An 18,432-nucleotide genomic window follows, 5' to 3' on the forward strand; every position below is an offset into this window, starting at 1 on the left:
ATCGAGTCGACTGAAGACAAGTTGGTCACTATCAACGAAGAGATTCTTTGGTCCAGAACAACGCACGACCAGTGTGCAAAAGTTAATCGGAAATAACATCAACTCCTTCCTCACTCGAAGCCTCAATCCATTCGGGGGCTAATGATGGGGTCATGTACCTAGGGTAGGGTCACAAACCTGATCTAAGTACCCTGCCCAAGGACACCCTTAGAAGAGGTCACCTTCCAGTCGACCAACGAGGGACTCACTCGACTGACTTGAAGGACTCGACCACGAAGACTCACTCGACCATAAGAAGGTCAAGAGGCACTCTGCACTGCAACAGCCTGTAATTAAGTAGACTTTATGATAGTAAAGACACTTTATGTGGGGCGTTACCAGTAACGCCCCGGACTTAACTCACCTTAAACCCTCTCCTACGTGGGCTGGCTGGGGTCCTGGCGCACTCTATATAAGCCCCCCCCCCCACAGGTAGAGGGGTTCGGCATCTTGTAACTCATATACATATAATCCAGTCGACCGCCTCCGGGCTCCGAGACGTAGGGCTTTTACTTCCTCCGAGAAGGGCCTGAACTCGTACATCTCTTGTGTTTACAACCTCTCCATAGCTAGGACCTTGCCTCTCCATACCTACCCCCCACTCTACTGTCAGGCTTAGAACCACGACAGGTATTACCTCCATAGAGAGGGCCCGAACCTGGGTAAACATCATGTCCCCCACCTCCTGTTACCATTAGCCTTAGACGCACAGTTCGGAACCCCCTACCCGAGATCCGCTGGTTTTGACACCGACACCCACGGACGGAGCCCTGACGGGAGAAGACGCCGGAGAGGAGGAGGGACAGAGCGGGGCCGACTCCAGCGCGCGGCACCTACCAGGGCCAAGAATGCCCCGAGCCGGAGACGGAACAGGGACACGACGACGCCCACGGGACACGCGCGTCCAGCCATCCACGGCCACCGCAGCGGAGGCAGGCCGCCCGCGCCCACCAGGCGCAAACTTCCGGCACTGACCCGGAGCCGAAACAACGGGGAGGACGCACGACGGTGCCGGACGGGAAGGGGAAGGGGGGAATCTGAATCAGGGCCCGAGGCCTCTGCGCCAAGCGCCCAAAACCTGTTGGATGGGGGAGGGACGCGGAGGACAGAGCGAGGAGAGGGCGACGGGGAGGAGGCTGGGGACGAGGCCGCACGGGTGCGGCGGGTGGATGCCTGTGATGGGGGGGGGGGGAAGCGAGCCCGACACCGTCGCCGCCAGAGGAAGGAGGGGGGGGGGGGGGAGAAAGGAGAGCCATTCAATGCTCGCGCTCTCTAATCATTCATACGTATTGCTCATTGCGAGAGTTATGATAGCGATCGCCTACAAGAGAATGAAGCGGGCCAGCCCATTAGCTTACCCCAATTTTGGAGATCTTCTATCATTCTCTATCGGATTCAGGAAGCTTCGCATCAGTTTCATGTTTTTTCTTCCTGTGTTATTCTCCTCTAGTTTTCATGTTTTTCTTTCAATTTTTAGTTTTCATTCTTTTTATTTCTTTTCTTTTCTTTTTATTCCTTCTTCATGTTTTCTTTCTTATTTTTTCTTTTATCATTTACTTTTGTTTTTGTCTCTTATTTAAAAGAATATGTAAACAATAATCAGTTTATTTTTCTTTAACTAAAGGAAATGTAAAGACTTATCTGTTTGTGTTTTTTTTCTGATTTGTGTTTTTTTATATCCGTAAACACTTTTAAATTCATGATTTTATTTCAAAATTTAAAAAAAAACAATTCCTAAACCTTTTTAAAATTTTGAACATTTTCCAACTTGGCGTTTTTCTTCAAATTTATGATTTTTTAATTTCGTGAACATTTTTAAATTGGTGAACGTTTTAAAACTTCATAAGTATTTTAAAATCGTCTTAATTTTTTGAATTAGTATTTTTTTTGAATTTGTGAGCATTTTTAGTTTTTTTATGTTTACAAATTCGTGAATATTCTTTATGTTCGTGAACATTTTTGTAACTCGTGAATTTTTTTAGTTTGTGAATACTTTTAAATTCACGAACGGTTTTCAAATTAGAGTTCCAATTCGTGAGTATTTTCAAAATTTACGATTTTTTCAAATTTGTGAATAGTTTATCAAATTCATAAAGTTTTTAAAAATTCTTAAGCTTTTAAATAATCCGTTAAACATTTTTAAATTCATGGACATATTCGAAATTAAAATAAAACCAACCAAAAAAACCCGGCGGTAATATATACAATGCAAACAATTAAATCCACTGCTAGGCATCGGTCGGTCTATCTGAATCGCTTGATCTGTCGCCACATGGGCTGTTAGATGAAGCAGGTCAGCGCCATTGTATTGTCAGCGAACATGATTGTTGTGGCCACCTACTACTATAGCACACCTGGCTATTGTGGTGAACAATTTAAATAAATCCAGTACATTCGTTGAAAAGATGTGATTTTAAAAAAAAAAACTTGCGAACAGTTTTCGAAAATTTCATGAACATGTTTACAAAATTTTGTGAACATTTCTTTGGAGAAATTGAACATTTCTTTAAAACACAACATTTATTTATATTTTTAACATTTCTTGAAAGTATGATATTTTTTCAAATTTCAAACATTTTTTTCAAACATGAACATATTTTGAAAACATATGTTTTTTATAACAACATGCTTTTTTAAGTTTGTGAACATATTTTGAAAGCTCAAACTTGTTTCCAGTTTGAATATCTTTTGAAATCGCAAAGTTTTTTTCAAATATGCGTTTTTATGAAAAAGCAAATATTGAAACAAAAAGGAAGAATAGAAAAAAAATGACAAAAAAGAAGAAGTTAAAATTAAATCGTTTTAGGAACCTTCGAGAAGATTCCGAAAACTGGTCGGCAACTGTCCGAAAGGTTAGGTTCCCAAAACTAGGTGGGTCGCACGTGTAATACCCTCAAGTGGACCGTGCCATTTACAGATTGATGTGCACTCTTCGCGCCATACAAAAATTCAGAGCCCGTGCAAAAAAGCCGTCTGAGCTCATGTTTTCATTGGTTTATAAATATATTAGTACTACAAAAACACTACTATATCAAATTGTCTAGCTTTGACGAGACAAATTTAGTTTCCAAATTAGTTACTCCAGAATCTGATTTGTACTATATAGCAAAAAGTTATACACCAAAATATGATTGATTCCAAATTCAATTTTCATGTCCCTCAAATTATCCATATTAGATAAGAAAATCACTCCAACTCATAGAAAAAGATAAGAGAATCATAGATTTAAAGCTGAGATTAGTTATGAGAGGGAATGTCCTATTGAGAAGACGTCGTGTGCCGTGGTCGCTCATGGTGGTGATGCCTTACCTAATAATCATATCAATGCTGGACGATTGCAGTGATCGATTGGGGTTTTGTAAGGGGTAGACTAACCGAGCACTTGAGATGTGTGAGCATTTCTTTACATTGTGTAAGCATTTTCTAAAATGTATGAACCGTTTCTTTGAGATGTGTGAGCATTTCTTTGAATGGAACAATTTTTTTAAAGTTGCACAGACATTTTTTTAGATTGTGTAATCATTTTAAAGAAATGTCAAAATATTTTTTGAAACACGTGATTTTTTTTAATGTTGCAACCAATTTTTTTGAATGCTATCAATATTCTTCAAAAGTTGCATGAACATTTTTTACACTACCTGGATATTTTTATATATGATTTTAACACCTTTAAAAATGTAAGTAATTTTGAAATATCTATTTTTTGAAATACAAAAAGAAGAAGCAAAATGAACTTGTACGTCATGCAGAGGCGAGGAGACGATCGTGCTCGCTGCAGGTGAGCTATAGACACACCCATTTGCCTATTCTTACACACAAGAGGGGGCCCACTGAAATCACTAATTAATTAAGGGTATGCAATCTAGGAGTTTTTCTTATTTATTTTCTTGTAGATTAATTTTTCCAAAACATTTTATTTATTAAACCATGCGTCTAAATCACGAGCAATTTTCACCATTGAATTTCCCGCGGCTAGATCTTCAAAACTAGATCCCATGTTAATAGGTTTTGACAAATTTTTTCATTTCACAAAAATCTGGAATAAAAAACCCTAAAACAGAAAAAGCCGAAAACTGAAGAAACCGGAAACAAGAAAAACCCAAAAAAGGGAAAAACCAAAACCAAAAAAACCCACATAAGCACAAATTTTCTTTTTCATGTTTTCGAAAGCACAACTATGCTTTTCTCTTTTCTGGAAGCACATATGTGGTTCTCGTGAAAGCACTGCTCTCCGACCCCTCTCCCTCCCTCAAAAATTCCACCTAAACCTAGGGAAAACCAAGCAAAAACCAAAAGACCGATAAAAACCCACCTGGAAAACGTGTTTAGAAAAGGAAAGATGAAACTGAAATCCCATGGGTACATGACACGCGACAGCTATCGGGCACACCACTTGGTGCCCTCCTAGGCCAAGAAACTAACCTATGCAAAAACTCTCCAAAGGATACCCATTATTAGCTGCTCCCGATTTCTTGTTTTCCTTTAGACGCCCAAGAGGCTAGCAAGATGCACCAAGTGCACGGGCTTTAAAAGCCGACCAGACCACATGACATGAGTTGTGCGTCGGTTACTTATCCAATGTTTAATCCATTTGTGGGCCGGTCTCTCCAAGCACTAAAAAATGGTTAATGCACATGTAATGGTTGTATTTAAAATTTCATCTTGCAAAGATTTATACCACGGACAAGATGTCTAGATTTGATTGTAATTCTTAGTTGTAGGAATTACTTTGTAATTTTTTTGATCATGTATTCAAAGCAGTTCACTTGTAATGGTTGCGAGTATGAATAAGGTTACATGTTCAAAAATAAACCAAACATCTTCACAAAATACTGTAACTTGTATCAACATAAAAAACATTTAGTTATTAATATTAGTTGAGTGATTTCCCTAAAAAAAATCAAGTAGCTCATGGATAACTCGAAGGTGCAATTTTTTTATCATACGTAATCCACAACTATTCATATTACGTGCTGGGCACCAACCAAGAGGAGGCGGGGCTCTCTCCAAATCATTCCGAAGAGCCGAGATCGCACAAAGGAAAAATTAGCTAGCTCAGCATGTTTGCTCCTTTAGGCTATTTAAATTCCGTGGGTGTTGTAGCTACCGAGAGCACAACAGTTAATTATGTCTCTCCTAGAAGTTGGTTATCAACTTCTCATTTTGTTTTAGGATTCTTCTTTTTTGTGGGCCATTTCTGGCATGCAGGAAGAGCCCGAGCTGGCCCATACCCCCCTAGCCTTTACTCTCTTGTTTCGGTGGTCGGGCTCTACCTTTTTTCCGTCTCTTGGCTAGTTTGTCTTCCTTTTCTTTTTGAGGGTAACGTCAGAACCTCTCTTTCTAAGTTATGTTTTTTTATTTTTATCAATTTCCATTCGTTTAGTACGAGATCGAATTCAAGAACGATTACTGACTACTAAACTCTGGTTTTGTCTTTTTGTTATAGAAATTTAATAATTCTTTATTAAAGTATAAAGAAAACAAATAACTATTGCTTATTGGAAATCCTTTCTTATTTTCAACCAGACTAGATTTTTATGATATAATATAATTTCTAACTATATAATTTATACACAAAAATACCCTAAGGGCTTATGCACTCTACTCGTAAACGAGCGTTAGAGCTTTTTGAGCAAGCGAGCAAAGCTTTCCTTGAGCTTCCCCCTTCACTCACCCCAGAATTGCATTTCCGCTTCATTGGATACCCAGCTACCTATCCCTACGAAAAAGCAAGCCTACTTACTACATGTTTTCCTCTATTGGTAAATACGCATATACTGACCTACTCCCATGCATATCTTGCATCGATCAAATTCAGAGTGCTGCCTTTACTTCATCTGCCCTGAACGGAGCCAAGAAGCTTGCGTTCATTCCTTCCATTACTCGCCTGTTTACTTTCCCCGGTAGCTCAGGACCGGGAGATCCTACCTTGGGTTATGTTTGACAGGGATGGTCAGTGGATTTCTATTGGTTTCGAAGGAGGATAGTGATGCATTGGGGAAGGCTCGAAAGGTTATTCGATCCATAACTATTCGGGTTACGCATGGATACATCCCATGGACGAAAAGCAAGACCCATACCTACCCATACTAATCGATTTACACATGGATACATCCCATGGACGAATAGCACGATGAAAACCCTATGTATTCGGGTTTGGTGCCCATGGACACTTATTCCCATTTATATCATATGCCATATATGGTTCATGAATACTAACGTTTGGCCGTAGCGAAGCACCGGTGTAATGCTAGTAAAATTAAAACGTGGTTTGGACATCTTTTTTTGAACACTAGAAGACACCAATGATGAGCTAGATGAGAAAAAACCAATGAGACAAATATGACAAACTGGGATACCAAAGTTGGAGAAATAGTAACCATGGTGGTAGAAGATGAAAATTTAAAGATCAAAAGTATATAAGTCTTTAAGCTTATTAACATAAGTTGTGACGCCCCCAATTCGATCGTACACTAATCATACACACAAATGTGTACGATCAAGATCAGGGACTCACAGAAAAATATCACAACACAACTCTAGACACAAATAAAATAATACAAACTTTATATTACAAGTCAGGGGCCTCGAGGGCTTGAATATATAGCTCGATACACAAGAGTCAGCAGAAGCAGCAATATCTGAGAACAACCATAAGTTAAACAAGGGTGCCTTAAGAAGGCTAGCACAAAAGCAACACGATCGAAGAGGCAAGGACTCCTACCTGGGACCTCCTAACTACTCCTGGTCGTCGGCGGTCTCCACGTAGTAGTATCTGTCAGCGGTGGCATCTAGCTCCAGGGATCCATCATCTGGTTGTAACAACCGGAAAGACGAAAGAAGGGGGAAAAGGGGTAGCAAAGCAACCGTGAGTACTCATCCAAAGTATTCGCAAGCATCAGATCTATACTAAGTATGCATTGGTAGCAAATGAAAGGTTTGTATCTGTGGACTGAACTGCAGAATGCCAGAATAGAGGGGGAAGGCCTAGCCTATCAAAGACTAGCATCTTCAAGCAGCTCCAAGCATCTTGCAGCATGTAGAGGAGTAAATAATAGCATTTTAATATTAAACAAGCATGTTGTAACATCAACGCCCAGAGATCCTTCCCCGAGTCCCTACTGGAAAGCAATCTCAGAGCCACATATCCATCACATATCTCAAGTATCCATTTCTAGTTATATAAGATCAGGATACAAGTCTGAACGTCCATTACCGTGGACACAGTATTCGAATATATAACTTCCCTGCAGGGATGCACCACGTTACCCAACACGCTCGATCACTCTGGCTGGACACACCTTTCTGGGGTCAATGCTCGACCTCGGAAGATCAACACGTCGCAGGCCTACCTAGGCTCAGCAGAGAGGTCCCCGCCGGTCTACATCCTAAGCACTCCGGGGTCTTGGGCCCATCGCCCGCAGCACTCCAGGTCGTTGCGTGCATGGTGAATACCAGCACCGCCTTGGATGGCCAACAGGATCCGACCGTGCCGCACTGCTGAACTGGACGTTTGACAAAGCTTCGGCTGATACTGTGACGTCGAGGCCCATAACTATTCTCGCGTGATGGTTAGTGTGTAAAGGCAAGAGGCCAACTCGGAACAAATACCCAAACCTGTTAGTGCATTGGGGGCTCGCGGAGACGAGCAGATACTCACGATAATGTGACCCCGTTACCCCGTCTCGTGGACTTACGGCAAGGGCCCAGACTGCCTGTCCATGACACGTGGAAAACTCGCGGGTGCTCTACGGGCCCGCCCGACTTTCACATCAACTCGCGGGTACCTCTCAGGGCCGACCCGACTTCAACAATGGTCTCAAGTAAAGTCCGGGTAACCGCGTGTCCAAACATCAAGGGGAAAACCCGAGGAATCACCCTCGGAGGATTCCACTCAATGTAATCATCAAGGTGAACGTAAGAGGAACCACCCTCGAGGTTCACAATTGAGGGGTTGCATGACAGAGTCGTATCGGAAGTGGTTAAGGAGGAATCACCCTCGATGACCATGACCGAATAGCTACACTACAAAGATCTCATCAGGAGTGACGTATGAGGTATCACCCTCGACACTCGATGGTAACTCTGCAGAGTCGAGCAACAAAAGGGGCGTGATGTGATGTGAGGTTTCGGCCTCTGGTTGTCGATCATGTTGATCGAGGCGTCGATGATACCAGGGGCAACAAGGACAAGTGGGGGTCACTGATGGATCACTAACCAACCTATACTAAGAAGTTTAGGATAAGCAAGTAAGGTACAACAGCAGGTACAAAAGCAGGCTATGCATCAGGATAGGAGCAATCAATTACAGTAGCAAAATCTAATGCAAGCATGAGAGAATGGAATGGGCGATATCGGGATGATCAAAGGGGGGGCTTGCCTAGAAGCTCCGCTGAAAGGGAAGAAGTGTCGTCGGTGACGTAGTCGATCACAGCGGTAGCATCGGTCTCAGGTCTACCGGAGAGAAGAGGGGGAAGAAACAGTAAATACACGACAACATAAGCATAACAAGACAATAAGCGGTGGTAGAGGTGTTCTAACACAGTGCTAGGCGATACTGGCGAAGGGGGAAACATCCGGAAAAGTTTTCCCGGTTCCGGACATGTGTCAGACAAATGAACCGGAGGGGAAAGGTTGCATGTTCGCTATGCTAGGAATGTGTGGCAGACGAACGGAGGGCTTATTTGGATTCGTCTCGTCGTTCTGAGCAACTTTCATGTACAAAGTTTTTCGATCTGAGCTACGGTTATTTTTCTATGAATTATCAAAGTTTAAACATTATTTTAAAACTATTAATAATTCTAAAAAAGAGTTATTGCATCAGCACAACGTCAGCAGTCAACGGGGCGTTGACTGGTCAAACTGAGGTGGGGGACCCACCTGTCATTGACTGTTCCTAAGTAGCAGACTTAATTAAACTAATTAGGTTGTTAGTTAGTTAATTAAGAAAATTAATTAATTATTCTACTAATTAATTAATTAGTTTTTTAACTTTTATTTTTTAAAAGATTTTGGGGGTGGGCCCGACTGTCATAGGCCGGGGGGCAACCGGGCAAAACGGGTGCGGGCGCCCGCCCGCATGTCTACGGGCGTGCGGGCGCTGGAGTCGGGCTTAACGGGCGGCGGGGCGGGACAGACCCGCCACGACTCGCGTGCACACGCCCGAGGCGTGGCCGCGGCCAAAGCGCGCCGCGAGCGAGCATGGCGCGGCGGGGCGGGGCCTGCAGTGGCCGGAGGCGGGAAGGGCCATGGAGGCGCGACAGAGGAGGGCGGAGTCGAGCGTGGCAGAAGGTAGCAGTGGGGCGTGAGGGTCGACAAGCAGCGCGACGGACTGTGGTGGCGGACAGCAGGGGTAGGGGCGGCGCGAGCAGGTGCAGCCTATGCGTCGCGGGGAGGCGGGACGGAAGGAGGCTCGCAGGCGGGGCAGTGGGAGGGCGGCGGCCACGGCGATGCGGCGCAACGACGGCGGGCGAGGCCGCCGCGGGTCGCAGGGGAGAGAGGAGAACGACTGGGATTGCTCACCCGCGTTGAAGGGGAGGCCCGATGCAGGGGGAACGCGACGGCGGGAGCGGCGGGGGGGGGGGGGGGGGGGGGGGGGGGCTGAGGACGAGGCAGTGACGACAACGACCTCGAGGCGCAGCGGTGCGGTGTCGGACGGCGAGGTTCGCAGGCGACCGATGGGAAGGTGTCGAGGAAGGCGAGGCAGACGACGTCGAGTAGCACGAGGCGGCGTCGAGATCGAGTGGGGGCGGCGTCGGGCTCGATCAAGATGGGATCGGGAGAGAGAGACCAGGGGAGAGATGGGGGAAGTGGGCCAGCCTAGCCGACCGACTGGATGGCTAGCTGAGCCACGAGGCCCACTAGGGGGGAGGGTTGGCCTTTCCTCTTTTTTATGTATATATATAAAAAACTTTTCTGTTTTATTTATTTTAAAGCAGATAAACATTTTATAAAAAAAGTTGTCTCCTCACAAATATTATTCAAAGATTAAATTCAAGAACTTGAACATTTTAGTTTTCATGTTTGGCGAATTAGAATTTTTGACTTTAAAATTGAGTTTGAAAATGAACAGTGATTTGGATCAAGTGAGGATTAGCATCAATAATGTGATGACATGGCACCATTAGTAGGGGTTTACTGTAGCTTAATTATCTGGGCGTCACACATAAGTGCTCCCTGCAAACTTATTTTTCAAGAGGCCAAAGATAAAATCTGTAAATGGATAGTCCACACATTTTCCATATATATTCTTGAGATAATCAAAATATACATTCTTTCATGAAAAAAAAAATACAATTTGCGCTCTTTTAGAAAGATAATAGCCTTCTTTTGGCCCAATAAGATAAATATCTTAACAAATTATTTAAAAACACAACACCAAGGGATTTATTCCATGCACAAACCAATATCATCGCCGCAACCTTGCCACCATTATTATGCATTGCATATGCTAACTACTCCTTCTTGGCTTTACACTCCGCTACTCTTTCCTCTGTGACCTTTAGGGCTTCTCCATATATGCTCACCAGCTGAAAACCAGTTTCATTATTATGAGTAACGACATATCAATTATGCTTTCATCAATGATCATAAAATAAATACACATAGGCCGAGTTTCATTATTGTGAATTTTATTCTTACTTTATCAATTTCTTCAAGGGTTATTATCAGTGGTGGGGACATCGCTATCAAGTTCCCAAGAACCTTAACCACCATACCACGTTTCTTACACTCCGCCCCAAATGTTTCACCTATGCCTGAAAAATGGCAAACAGAATCATTGGAACTTACTATGTGCGGATGTACAGTAATAGGCCGAGTTAATGATGCATGTTCAGATGAACAAAAGGCTTTTACTTGCCCTACAAATATAGGGGCCGAATCTCATGTTGGAAATATAAACAACAATATAATACGTTGTTCCATTCCGCAGACCACCATCAATATGCTATTGACATATATCTGATGTGGAGACGTGTGCACATCACAAGATAATTGTACATGGAAGGAACATATAAATCATATGAATTCACAAATTTATAAATCCTTTAATCACAACCCCTGAAATTTAAAAACAAAATGAGACTTGTGTGACATGAACGAACAAAAGTGCACTAGTATTTTGTGTAGCACCCAAGTGAATCAAAATCACCCAAACATAATTCTCGGTTGGTCACACTAACATAGGTCACTATATTCGGGATTTACCTCCTTTCCATGGAAAATTAAAGGAAACTTGATGAGTTACCCTGGGTTCAAATTTTACTCTCCCAAAAAAATGGCTTGCTTTTTGTCCAAGAACATGGTTAGGCTTTACTCCCTCCTTTTAGCATTACAAAGCCAACACACATTTTGACATTTATATTCACCATCAATTAAACCAATAATATATAAGTTGTTGGGCATAAAAAATCCTTCAATTGGAAACATTTTTCAAATGCGAATTCAATATATATTTTATATGGCATATAGTTATTGATTATTACGCAAGTTGATGATCAATGTTGGCCTCAAAATGCCTGTGATCCTTGTAAACACAAATGATGTAGTACTAACTTGGCATCTTAGCCTACTAACACAAGTCTTCAATTTAAATAGTTGGCATGTATTTATAAGCTAAAGCTTTGGTGAAATACACATAACATATTTTCTACCCTAAGGACACACGTTCTTAGTTATCATCGTGCTAAAACCCACATGACATTTGAGAAAAGGCGATACATGGCTAAATATGAGCATGTAGCTACTAGTACTTACCCCACTCAAAAGGGAATAAATCATATGGTGATTTGTTGTCAGTGAACTCTGTTGCTATCAGCAATCCTACACCACGCGTCTGCATACAAGAGCGCATAGATAAGCCACGTTGTTACATGTTTAATAAGGTAGGTAATTTGTGCATGATGTATGGGAGTATTAGGTGTAACTTGGAAATGTTTGAAAAATATGAACATGTAGATGAATACCTCCCCAATAATTGGACTTTTGGCTGCAAAGGCCTTGATCCCCTCCTGGAATCTTTGTGCAACATGTGCTACATGACCAGGAATATCTCTTTCCCTAGCACCAACAATTTTGCAAAACATTCATTAGAAAAAGGTCCCTATAGTGGCTACATATGTTTTGAGAACAAAAAGGGAGTGTACCGATAAATTTTTAATGCTTCTAAAGCCACAACACATGAAACAGGATGTCCAGAGTATGTAAATCCATGAGCAAATGTACCTGTGATAAAAGGCAATAGCTCAACATGTCTTCATTTCTTAAAACTATATACAGATAAAATGATTACTTCATATAAAACTTACCAAGCTTATTGCTATGAGAATAAATTACATCTGATATTTCCCGGCTAACAAGTATTGCTCCAATGGGGGCATATGCAGAAGAAAGAGCCTATCACAACGAATTGACAATAATCATCTTGTATCAGATCACAAATATTCAGTGGTACTGGTAGCTTGGTACCAGAGAACTCACCTTTGCCAAGGAAACAAGATCTGGTTTGATGTCATACAAATCAGATCCAAACATAGCCCCCAACCTTCCAAATCCTGTAATGACCTGGAATGGATAGTGGTAAGTTTAATACTTCCCCCCCAAAAAAAGAATAGTATTGTTTCTTCAACACCCTATGCCTCACTTGTTGAGATATAAAACATCAACATACCTCATCAACTATGAAAAGGATGTCATGCTTCTTAACAACTTCTTGAATCTGTTGACAAACAACCGAACAACACATAATGAACATGCATAATGCAATTTTGATGTCTAATGAATAGTAAAACAACACTAATGTTAGCAACTCTCTGAGCAACTATAATTTTTTTCCACATATGGATAATCTTAGTTTGATATTTCAAGGTGACATTAAGTAAATGAATTTATATGGATTTCTACATGGAAAATACAACTTTGTCTTAGAACATGCAGAAGTACCTTCTCAAAATATGTTTTTGGAGGCAGGATGACACCACCAGCACCAATCACAGGTTCAGCAATGAAGGCAGCAATCTAAGGGGAAAATAGATATGATTAGCAAAGTGTGATATCAGTTATAAGATTTGAGAGAGCTCTACCGTGTCTGGTCCTTCTTTGAGGATAAGATTCTCTAAATTATTGGCAAGTCTAGTTGCAAATTCTTCTTCCGTCTCACCTGTCACCCACAAAAATCAATTCATCAGAAAAGTGCACTAGGTTAATCATAGATCAAAGTTTTGAGGAGTACCAGGGAGGTGAAAACGCCAGTAGTGAGGGCAGTCTGTGTGTAGAACAAAATTTCCTGGCAGATCAAAGTCTTGGTGCAACGTAGGAAGACTAAAATGGATAAGGAATCAACAAAAAAAATCCAATATGAGCTAATGATTTGAATAGTAAATTTCTTGCTTGGATATATTTTATTCCATTGTTCTTTTTCAAAAGAACAATACCCACCCAGATAGACTAGCTGATATGTATGTTGTCCCATGATACCTGCAATAAACATTAAACATATTAAAAGCGATTTCTTACAATAACATCACAAGTGTATCGATATGACCGTGTTGGATGCATTTCTTTGAGCTCTATGAAGATTGCTATTTATAGAGGATCAATTAATAGAAATAACCATGGATATGTAACATCACGGAAGCAAGTGGGAAAAACATAAATTAGAATAAAGCAAAGCTAGATTTTGGTGTGAGGAACACAAGTTGATAAACAATATGTATCTTACGATTGTGATCGTGCAATGATTTTCTTCTTCTTTGGCCTCCCCAATGCATTGTTATAATACCATACTAGCTTGACCTACAAAAGAATTGAATAAAAAAATGAAACTGGCGTTATGAGAGCAACAAATCAGGGGAATGAACACAATATAATGTTCATAAGATCTGTATTTATTACGTCTCTTCCATGCAAAACATGTAAGCAAAGGACATGAACATAATGTGTAGGAAAGAAACTAGATATGTAGTGACATTCTAGGAAAAGTACAACCAATAAACCAATTAGTAATGTACTAAATAGATGTAATATAGTAAATGGATGGAAATAGATACTATCCTAATATTTTATAATGTCCAATCCGTTGCTAGTTTGAGAAATATAAAGATACTATACTAATGCAGAGCATGATGTTTGAACTATATGCAAGTAACATGTAAACCTTACAAATTACAATCTTCCCTATCTACTGGAATGTTACAATATTTCATGAAACATACAAAACTTGTGAGTGATTGGCATTAAACTTATGTATACAAATATCTGTAAGATATATACATGTGGTAAGCCTTTTAGAAGTGAATCATGCCATCAGTAATATAATGTGCAAACCAATGTGTGGTTCTACAAGCCAATGATCACATATGTTACTTTTGGGTGAATTTTTTGCACATATCATCTTCATTTTCAATTATCATTTTAGCCTTAATCATTTCTACCATATCTCTCAACAATTCCCCTTTTTTTGTGTGCACAAATTCAATTTCGCACCTCGAAGTTTCAGACTGTAACTCAGACATTCTGGTATCTCTTTTAACTGATATAATTTTTCCTTGTGTAAACTGCAGGATCGGTTGGTACTTTAACAATATTACCTGAGAGTCATTTGCTTCCGAACCACTGCAGGTAAAGAACACTTTCCCCATTTGCCTGGCAGTGAAAATGCTAATAAGTTCGTTCGCAAGATCCTGCAAGTAGCAGCAAGGCTCCAATCATCAGTGTTTACAAACTTCCTTGATGTGTACAGCAGAACTAAGTTAGCCACCACTTGTTCCATATTTCATTAAGTTAGCCACCACCTGTTCCATATTTCATTGATGTTTCTGTAAGAACAAAATGAAATGAACCACCGATTGATAAAATGCTGAAAATTTACCAAAGAGGGTCTTGTTGTATGATTATAAAAGGAGTGGTAGAAAGGCAGCTTGTTCAATTGCTCTGTTGCAGCTTTGACTAATCGAGGCTCACTACCACCTGTAAAATAGAATCAAGTGGTATATAAAACAAGCCTAGTTTGCAGCCCATTATTCATTACCCTCTCCGTTGGAATATGGAAGGCATACAAGCCTACCTTTGACAACTAGTTCAATAATATTCTTCATTGTATTGCATAATTTAGTCCACTTTATTCATTTTGAAAATAATATTTTCTAAGACCGTGGCTCATACTTAGAACAAATAATTATGTAGAATTTAGCAGTTAAAGTTAAACACTGAAAAAACATGGCTGCATATACTATAAACTCGATGCACTTGATGCATGCCATCCGACAATTTCCTTTTGCTAATGCCATATAAGCTTGAAAAATAGATAAAATGAGAAAACTAACTACAAAATGGAAACCGGGGTTAAAGCAAGTTGTTAAGCTAAAGAATGGCAGTACAACAAATATTCAACCAAAGAGTTCAATCGTATAAGGATGTTCTTCCTATCACAGAAGCCAAACTCTAGGACGTATCCAATATTAACTAACTAGCTAGCATGCCAATCTTGTCAGAGAGGCACAACGTCAACATCCGCAAGTTACAAATATCTTTATGCTGGATCTGCATATATAACTTTTAATCCATCCAAACTAACTTAATGAATCAATTAGGAAATTCTCTTACTTTTTTGCGCAAGAGAATAGATATTTTCTTCCCATCCCCATACGCACACTTCCTCCCCTTGTCTCCCCTCTCCACCATCAGGCCAAACTCAAAGACTAGCCTAATGGGTGAGGACGACCCCACATTATATGTTCTGCTCCCCATCATCAGTTTTTGATGTGGGACTAAACCAAACTAAAAATTCATTGGTGCACTTGTTGTTCGTCAAAGAATTATAAATGCACATCCAAAAGCATGCACATATACCTAAAGCTGTAGACAATAATCCTGCAAGGGCATCCAGATACTTGTTTCCGTTGGCATCATAAATATAACAGCCCTGCATATATACGTAGCTTAATAAGAATACTTGCTACTACCTCTATTCAGAGCCAAAGGACATCCTAGTACATCTTATGTCAGCCTTCTTTCAGTTAAATGATTTACTAATAAAAAAACCGGTTACTCAAGGGAAAACAGTATCATTAGATTTGGGATGCAAAACAAGTTCAAAATTATAATTCTGTAAATTAATACTGACATATTCATACAATACTAGAAACCCTCCCTCACCATTACAGTTTTATCCTAACAAAAAGAATCCCTTCGGGTTAGATAAAAACAACAGGTAATAAAATACCTCTGCCTTGCCTTTATACAAACTTGCAAGGATTATGTGCCACACCCAGAGTCCAACTACTATCTACTAAAGGTAAACTAAAGGTAAACTGCACGCGGAATCCCCCCACCCCATCGGTTTCCTCCAATTGTTATACCGGCATACCACCTTTTCATTTTGAGCAATCCCGCCATTTAACTTTGTTGCCAGTGGATGATAATAACAGTATGTTGCTCTTTCTGGAGTTACATCGAGAAACAATCTTAATGTACTAGTTGCACAACTAAAAGGCGCCAACTCTATTCCTACTGGCACATTTACTAAAAAATATTATGTATAAAGATATACTTCCATAATATTGTGTTATTCGGTGGAAAAAAGATATTAGTTGTCACTTATGCTTGTGCGAGAAGAGAATCGGTGTAGAAACATTTGTGTTTTTGTTTTAATGCACGTGGAACATCTATGTATGAAGAAAGTTTATATTATCGCTCTTTTATTTCTTTGTCATCATTCATCAATATTTAGTTATGCTCGATGTTCATGTCCACTACCTTTTTGAACATCACAACATCTATCTGGTTGCAACACACGAGCACCTTACTAGTAATGTTAAGTATAACCAAGCTTATTTTATAGCAGCACCCAAACCAAACACCACTCTCTCTTCTCCATAAGCACAACAGTGCCATGCATCGTCCATCTATTTCCCCTACCGACTTTTCCCTTGAAGGTTTATTAGGAAACCATTTACCTAAGGTGTTCCTAGTGAATTTACCATATGATTTCTTTTTGAGGATTTATGGTATTCACATAAAAAGGAAATGTTTAAAGTTGCTGGTTGAAAACAATGTCTGTATATATATCTAAAGCATCATCCCTTATCCTCAAAAAATAAAGTAAAACATCATCCGTTTAGACGTTCCAAGAGAAATAAACCAAAGCAATGCCATATGTGCGCATATAGACCTCAGATCTCTCGATAATCAATGTCGGCGAGATTGCGGTCTGCCATCCGGCTGTGAACGGTGCCAGCATGGCATGCTCCTTATCAACCCTAGTGAGAACAAAATAAGTAAATCATTAGAAACCTGTAAATAATGTAGATCATGCATGCATAACGGCTACACCTTTAACCATATTTCTTATCATACCCATGTTGTTGAACAGAGTCTGACCGTTCGGAAGCCACCTGATCGGCCGAGGCATCTGACTGGAGTAGGCCACGAGGAGTCTCCATCTTCCCCAAGATGAATGTTGGATCTCGCAAGAGTACTTGGAGTAACACATGAGGGGACGCTCACCTATATATAGTGTAGCAACAGACTTGCTAGTTGGCGAGCGCAGCCTGCCAGCAATTTCGTCAAACGTCGCGACGTAGATAGTCTCTGTCTGGTATCTACGCCCACGGCACCGCGGCCTTATCCTTGACCAGCTTAACCGCGATCAAGCCGTTACGTGCACGTGATTAACACTGCTGGCCGCCGCCGCTTGACGTCTTCCGATCTTGCTGTTCCGCTCCACATCTTCCAGATTGACGGGGAGAAAATTCTACGGCCCTGTTTGTTTCATAAGTCTTAGGACTTTTTTAAGTCCTAACTTATAAATCATAAGTCCCTATCTGTTTGTTTACAAGGATTTATAAGTTCCGAGTCCCTACCTGTTTGTTTACGGGAACTTATAAGTCCATGTTGCACCGCTGCAACGAGGCTCAGGAGAGGGCCTATCCGGCGATTGGAGGCACCGCTGCAACGAACCGAGGCAGAACGAACCGAGGCGGGACGACGACGGGGCAGCGAACCGAGGCAGAACGAACCGAGGCGGGGCGACGACGGGGTGAGAGGCGGGGCGGTGACGGGGCGAGAGGCGGGGCAGCGACGGGGCGAGAGGCGGGGCGGCGGCGGCGATTGGACCGAGAGGCAGGCGGCGTGCGGGGAACGAGACTGGAGCGACGCGGGGTAGGTCCGGCCCGGGATAAGTCCCAATAAGCTCCTCCCTGAGAGTCTTATTTGATAAGTCCCAAATCACCACAATAAGTCCCAATAAGTCCCTTGTGTTTGGTTTAGGTGGGACTTATAGGGACTTTTTTAAGTCCCTAAACCAATAAGTTCCTGGAAACAAACACCCTCTAAGGCCACCGCTACGGCAAATGACGCCGCTCCCAAGTACCACTTACCAGTTACAAATGCACA

General features: G+C 41.3%; 1 protein-coding gene across 1 annotated transcript; it reads right to left on the bottom strand.

Moving 5' to 3' along the window:
* Nucleotides 1-10,250: 10,250 nt before the first annotated feature.
* On the bottom strand, nucleotides 10,251-17,618 carry LOC123161053 (probable gamma-aminobutyrate transaminase 4). The gene is made up of 18 exons (XM_044578906.1): nucleotides 17,395-17,618; nucleotides 17,210-17,297; nucleotides 15,889-15,961; nucleotides 14,909-15,006; nucleotides 14,628-14,720; nucleotides 13,760-13,833; nucleotides 13,477-13,515; nucleotides 13,271-13,359; nucleotides 13,122-13,198; nucleotides 12,982-13,056; nucleotides 12,710-12,757; nucleotides 12,520-12,603; nucleotides 12,348-12,435; nucleotides 12,186-12,264; nucleotides 12,006-12,099; nucleotides 11,797-11,875; nucleotides 10,681-10,796; nucleotides 10,251-10,568 (listed from the first exon to the last, which is right to left on the bottom strand). The coding sequence occupies exons 1-18, from the start codon at nucleotides 17,478-17,480 to the stop codon at nucleotides 10,494-10,496; spliced, it is 1,455 nt and encodes a 484-aa protein (XP_044434841.1). The 5' UTR covers nucleotides 17,481-17,618; the 3' UTR covers nucleotides 10,251-10,493.
* Nucleotides 17,619-18,432: the final 814 nt, after the last annotated feature.

The sequence above is a fragment of the Triticum aestivum genome, chromosome 7B (genome assembly GCF_018294505.1).
Source record: "Triticum aestivum cultivar Chinese Spring chromosome 7B, IWGSC CS RefSeq v2.1, whole genome shotgun sequence".
In the NCBI taxonomy this organism is placed as follows: domain Eukaryota; kingdom Viridiplantae; phylum Streptophyta; class Magnoliopsida; order Poales; family Poaceae; genus Triticum; species Triticum aestivum.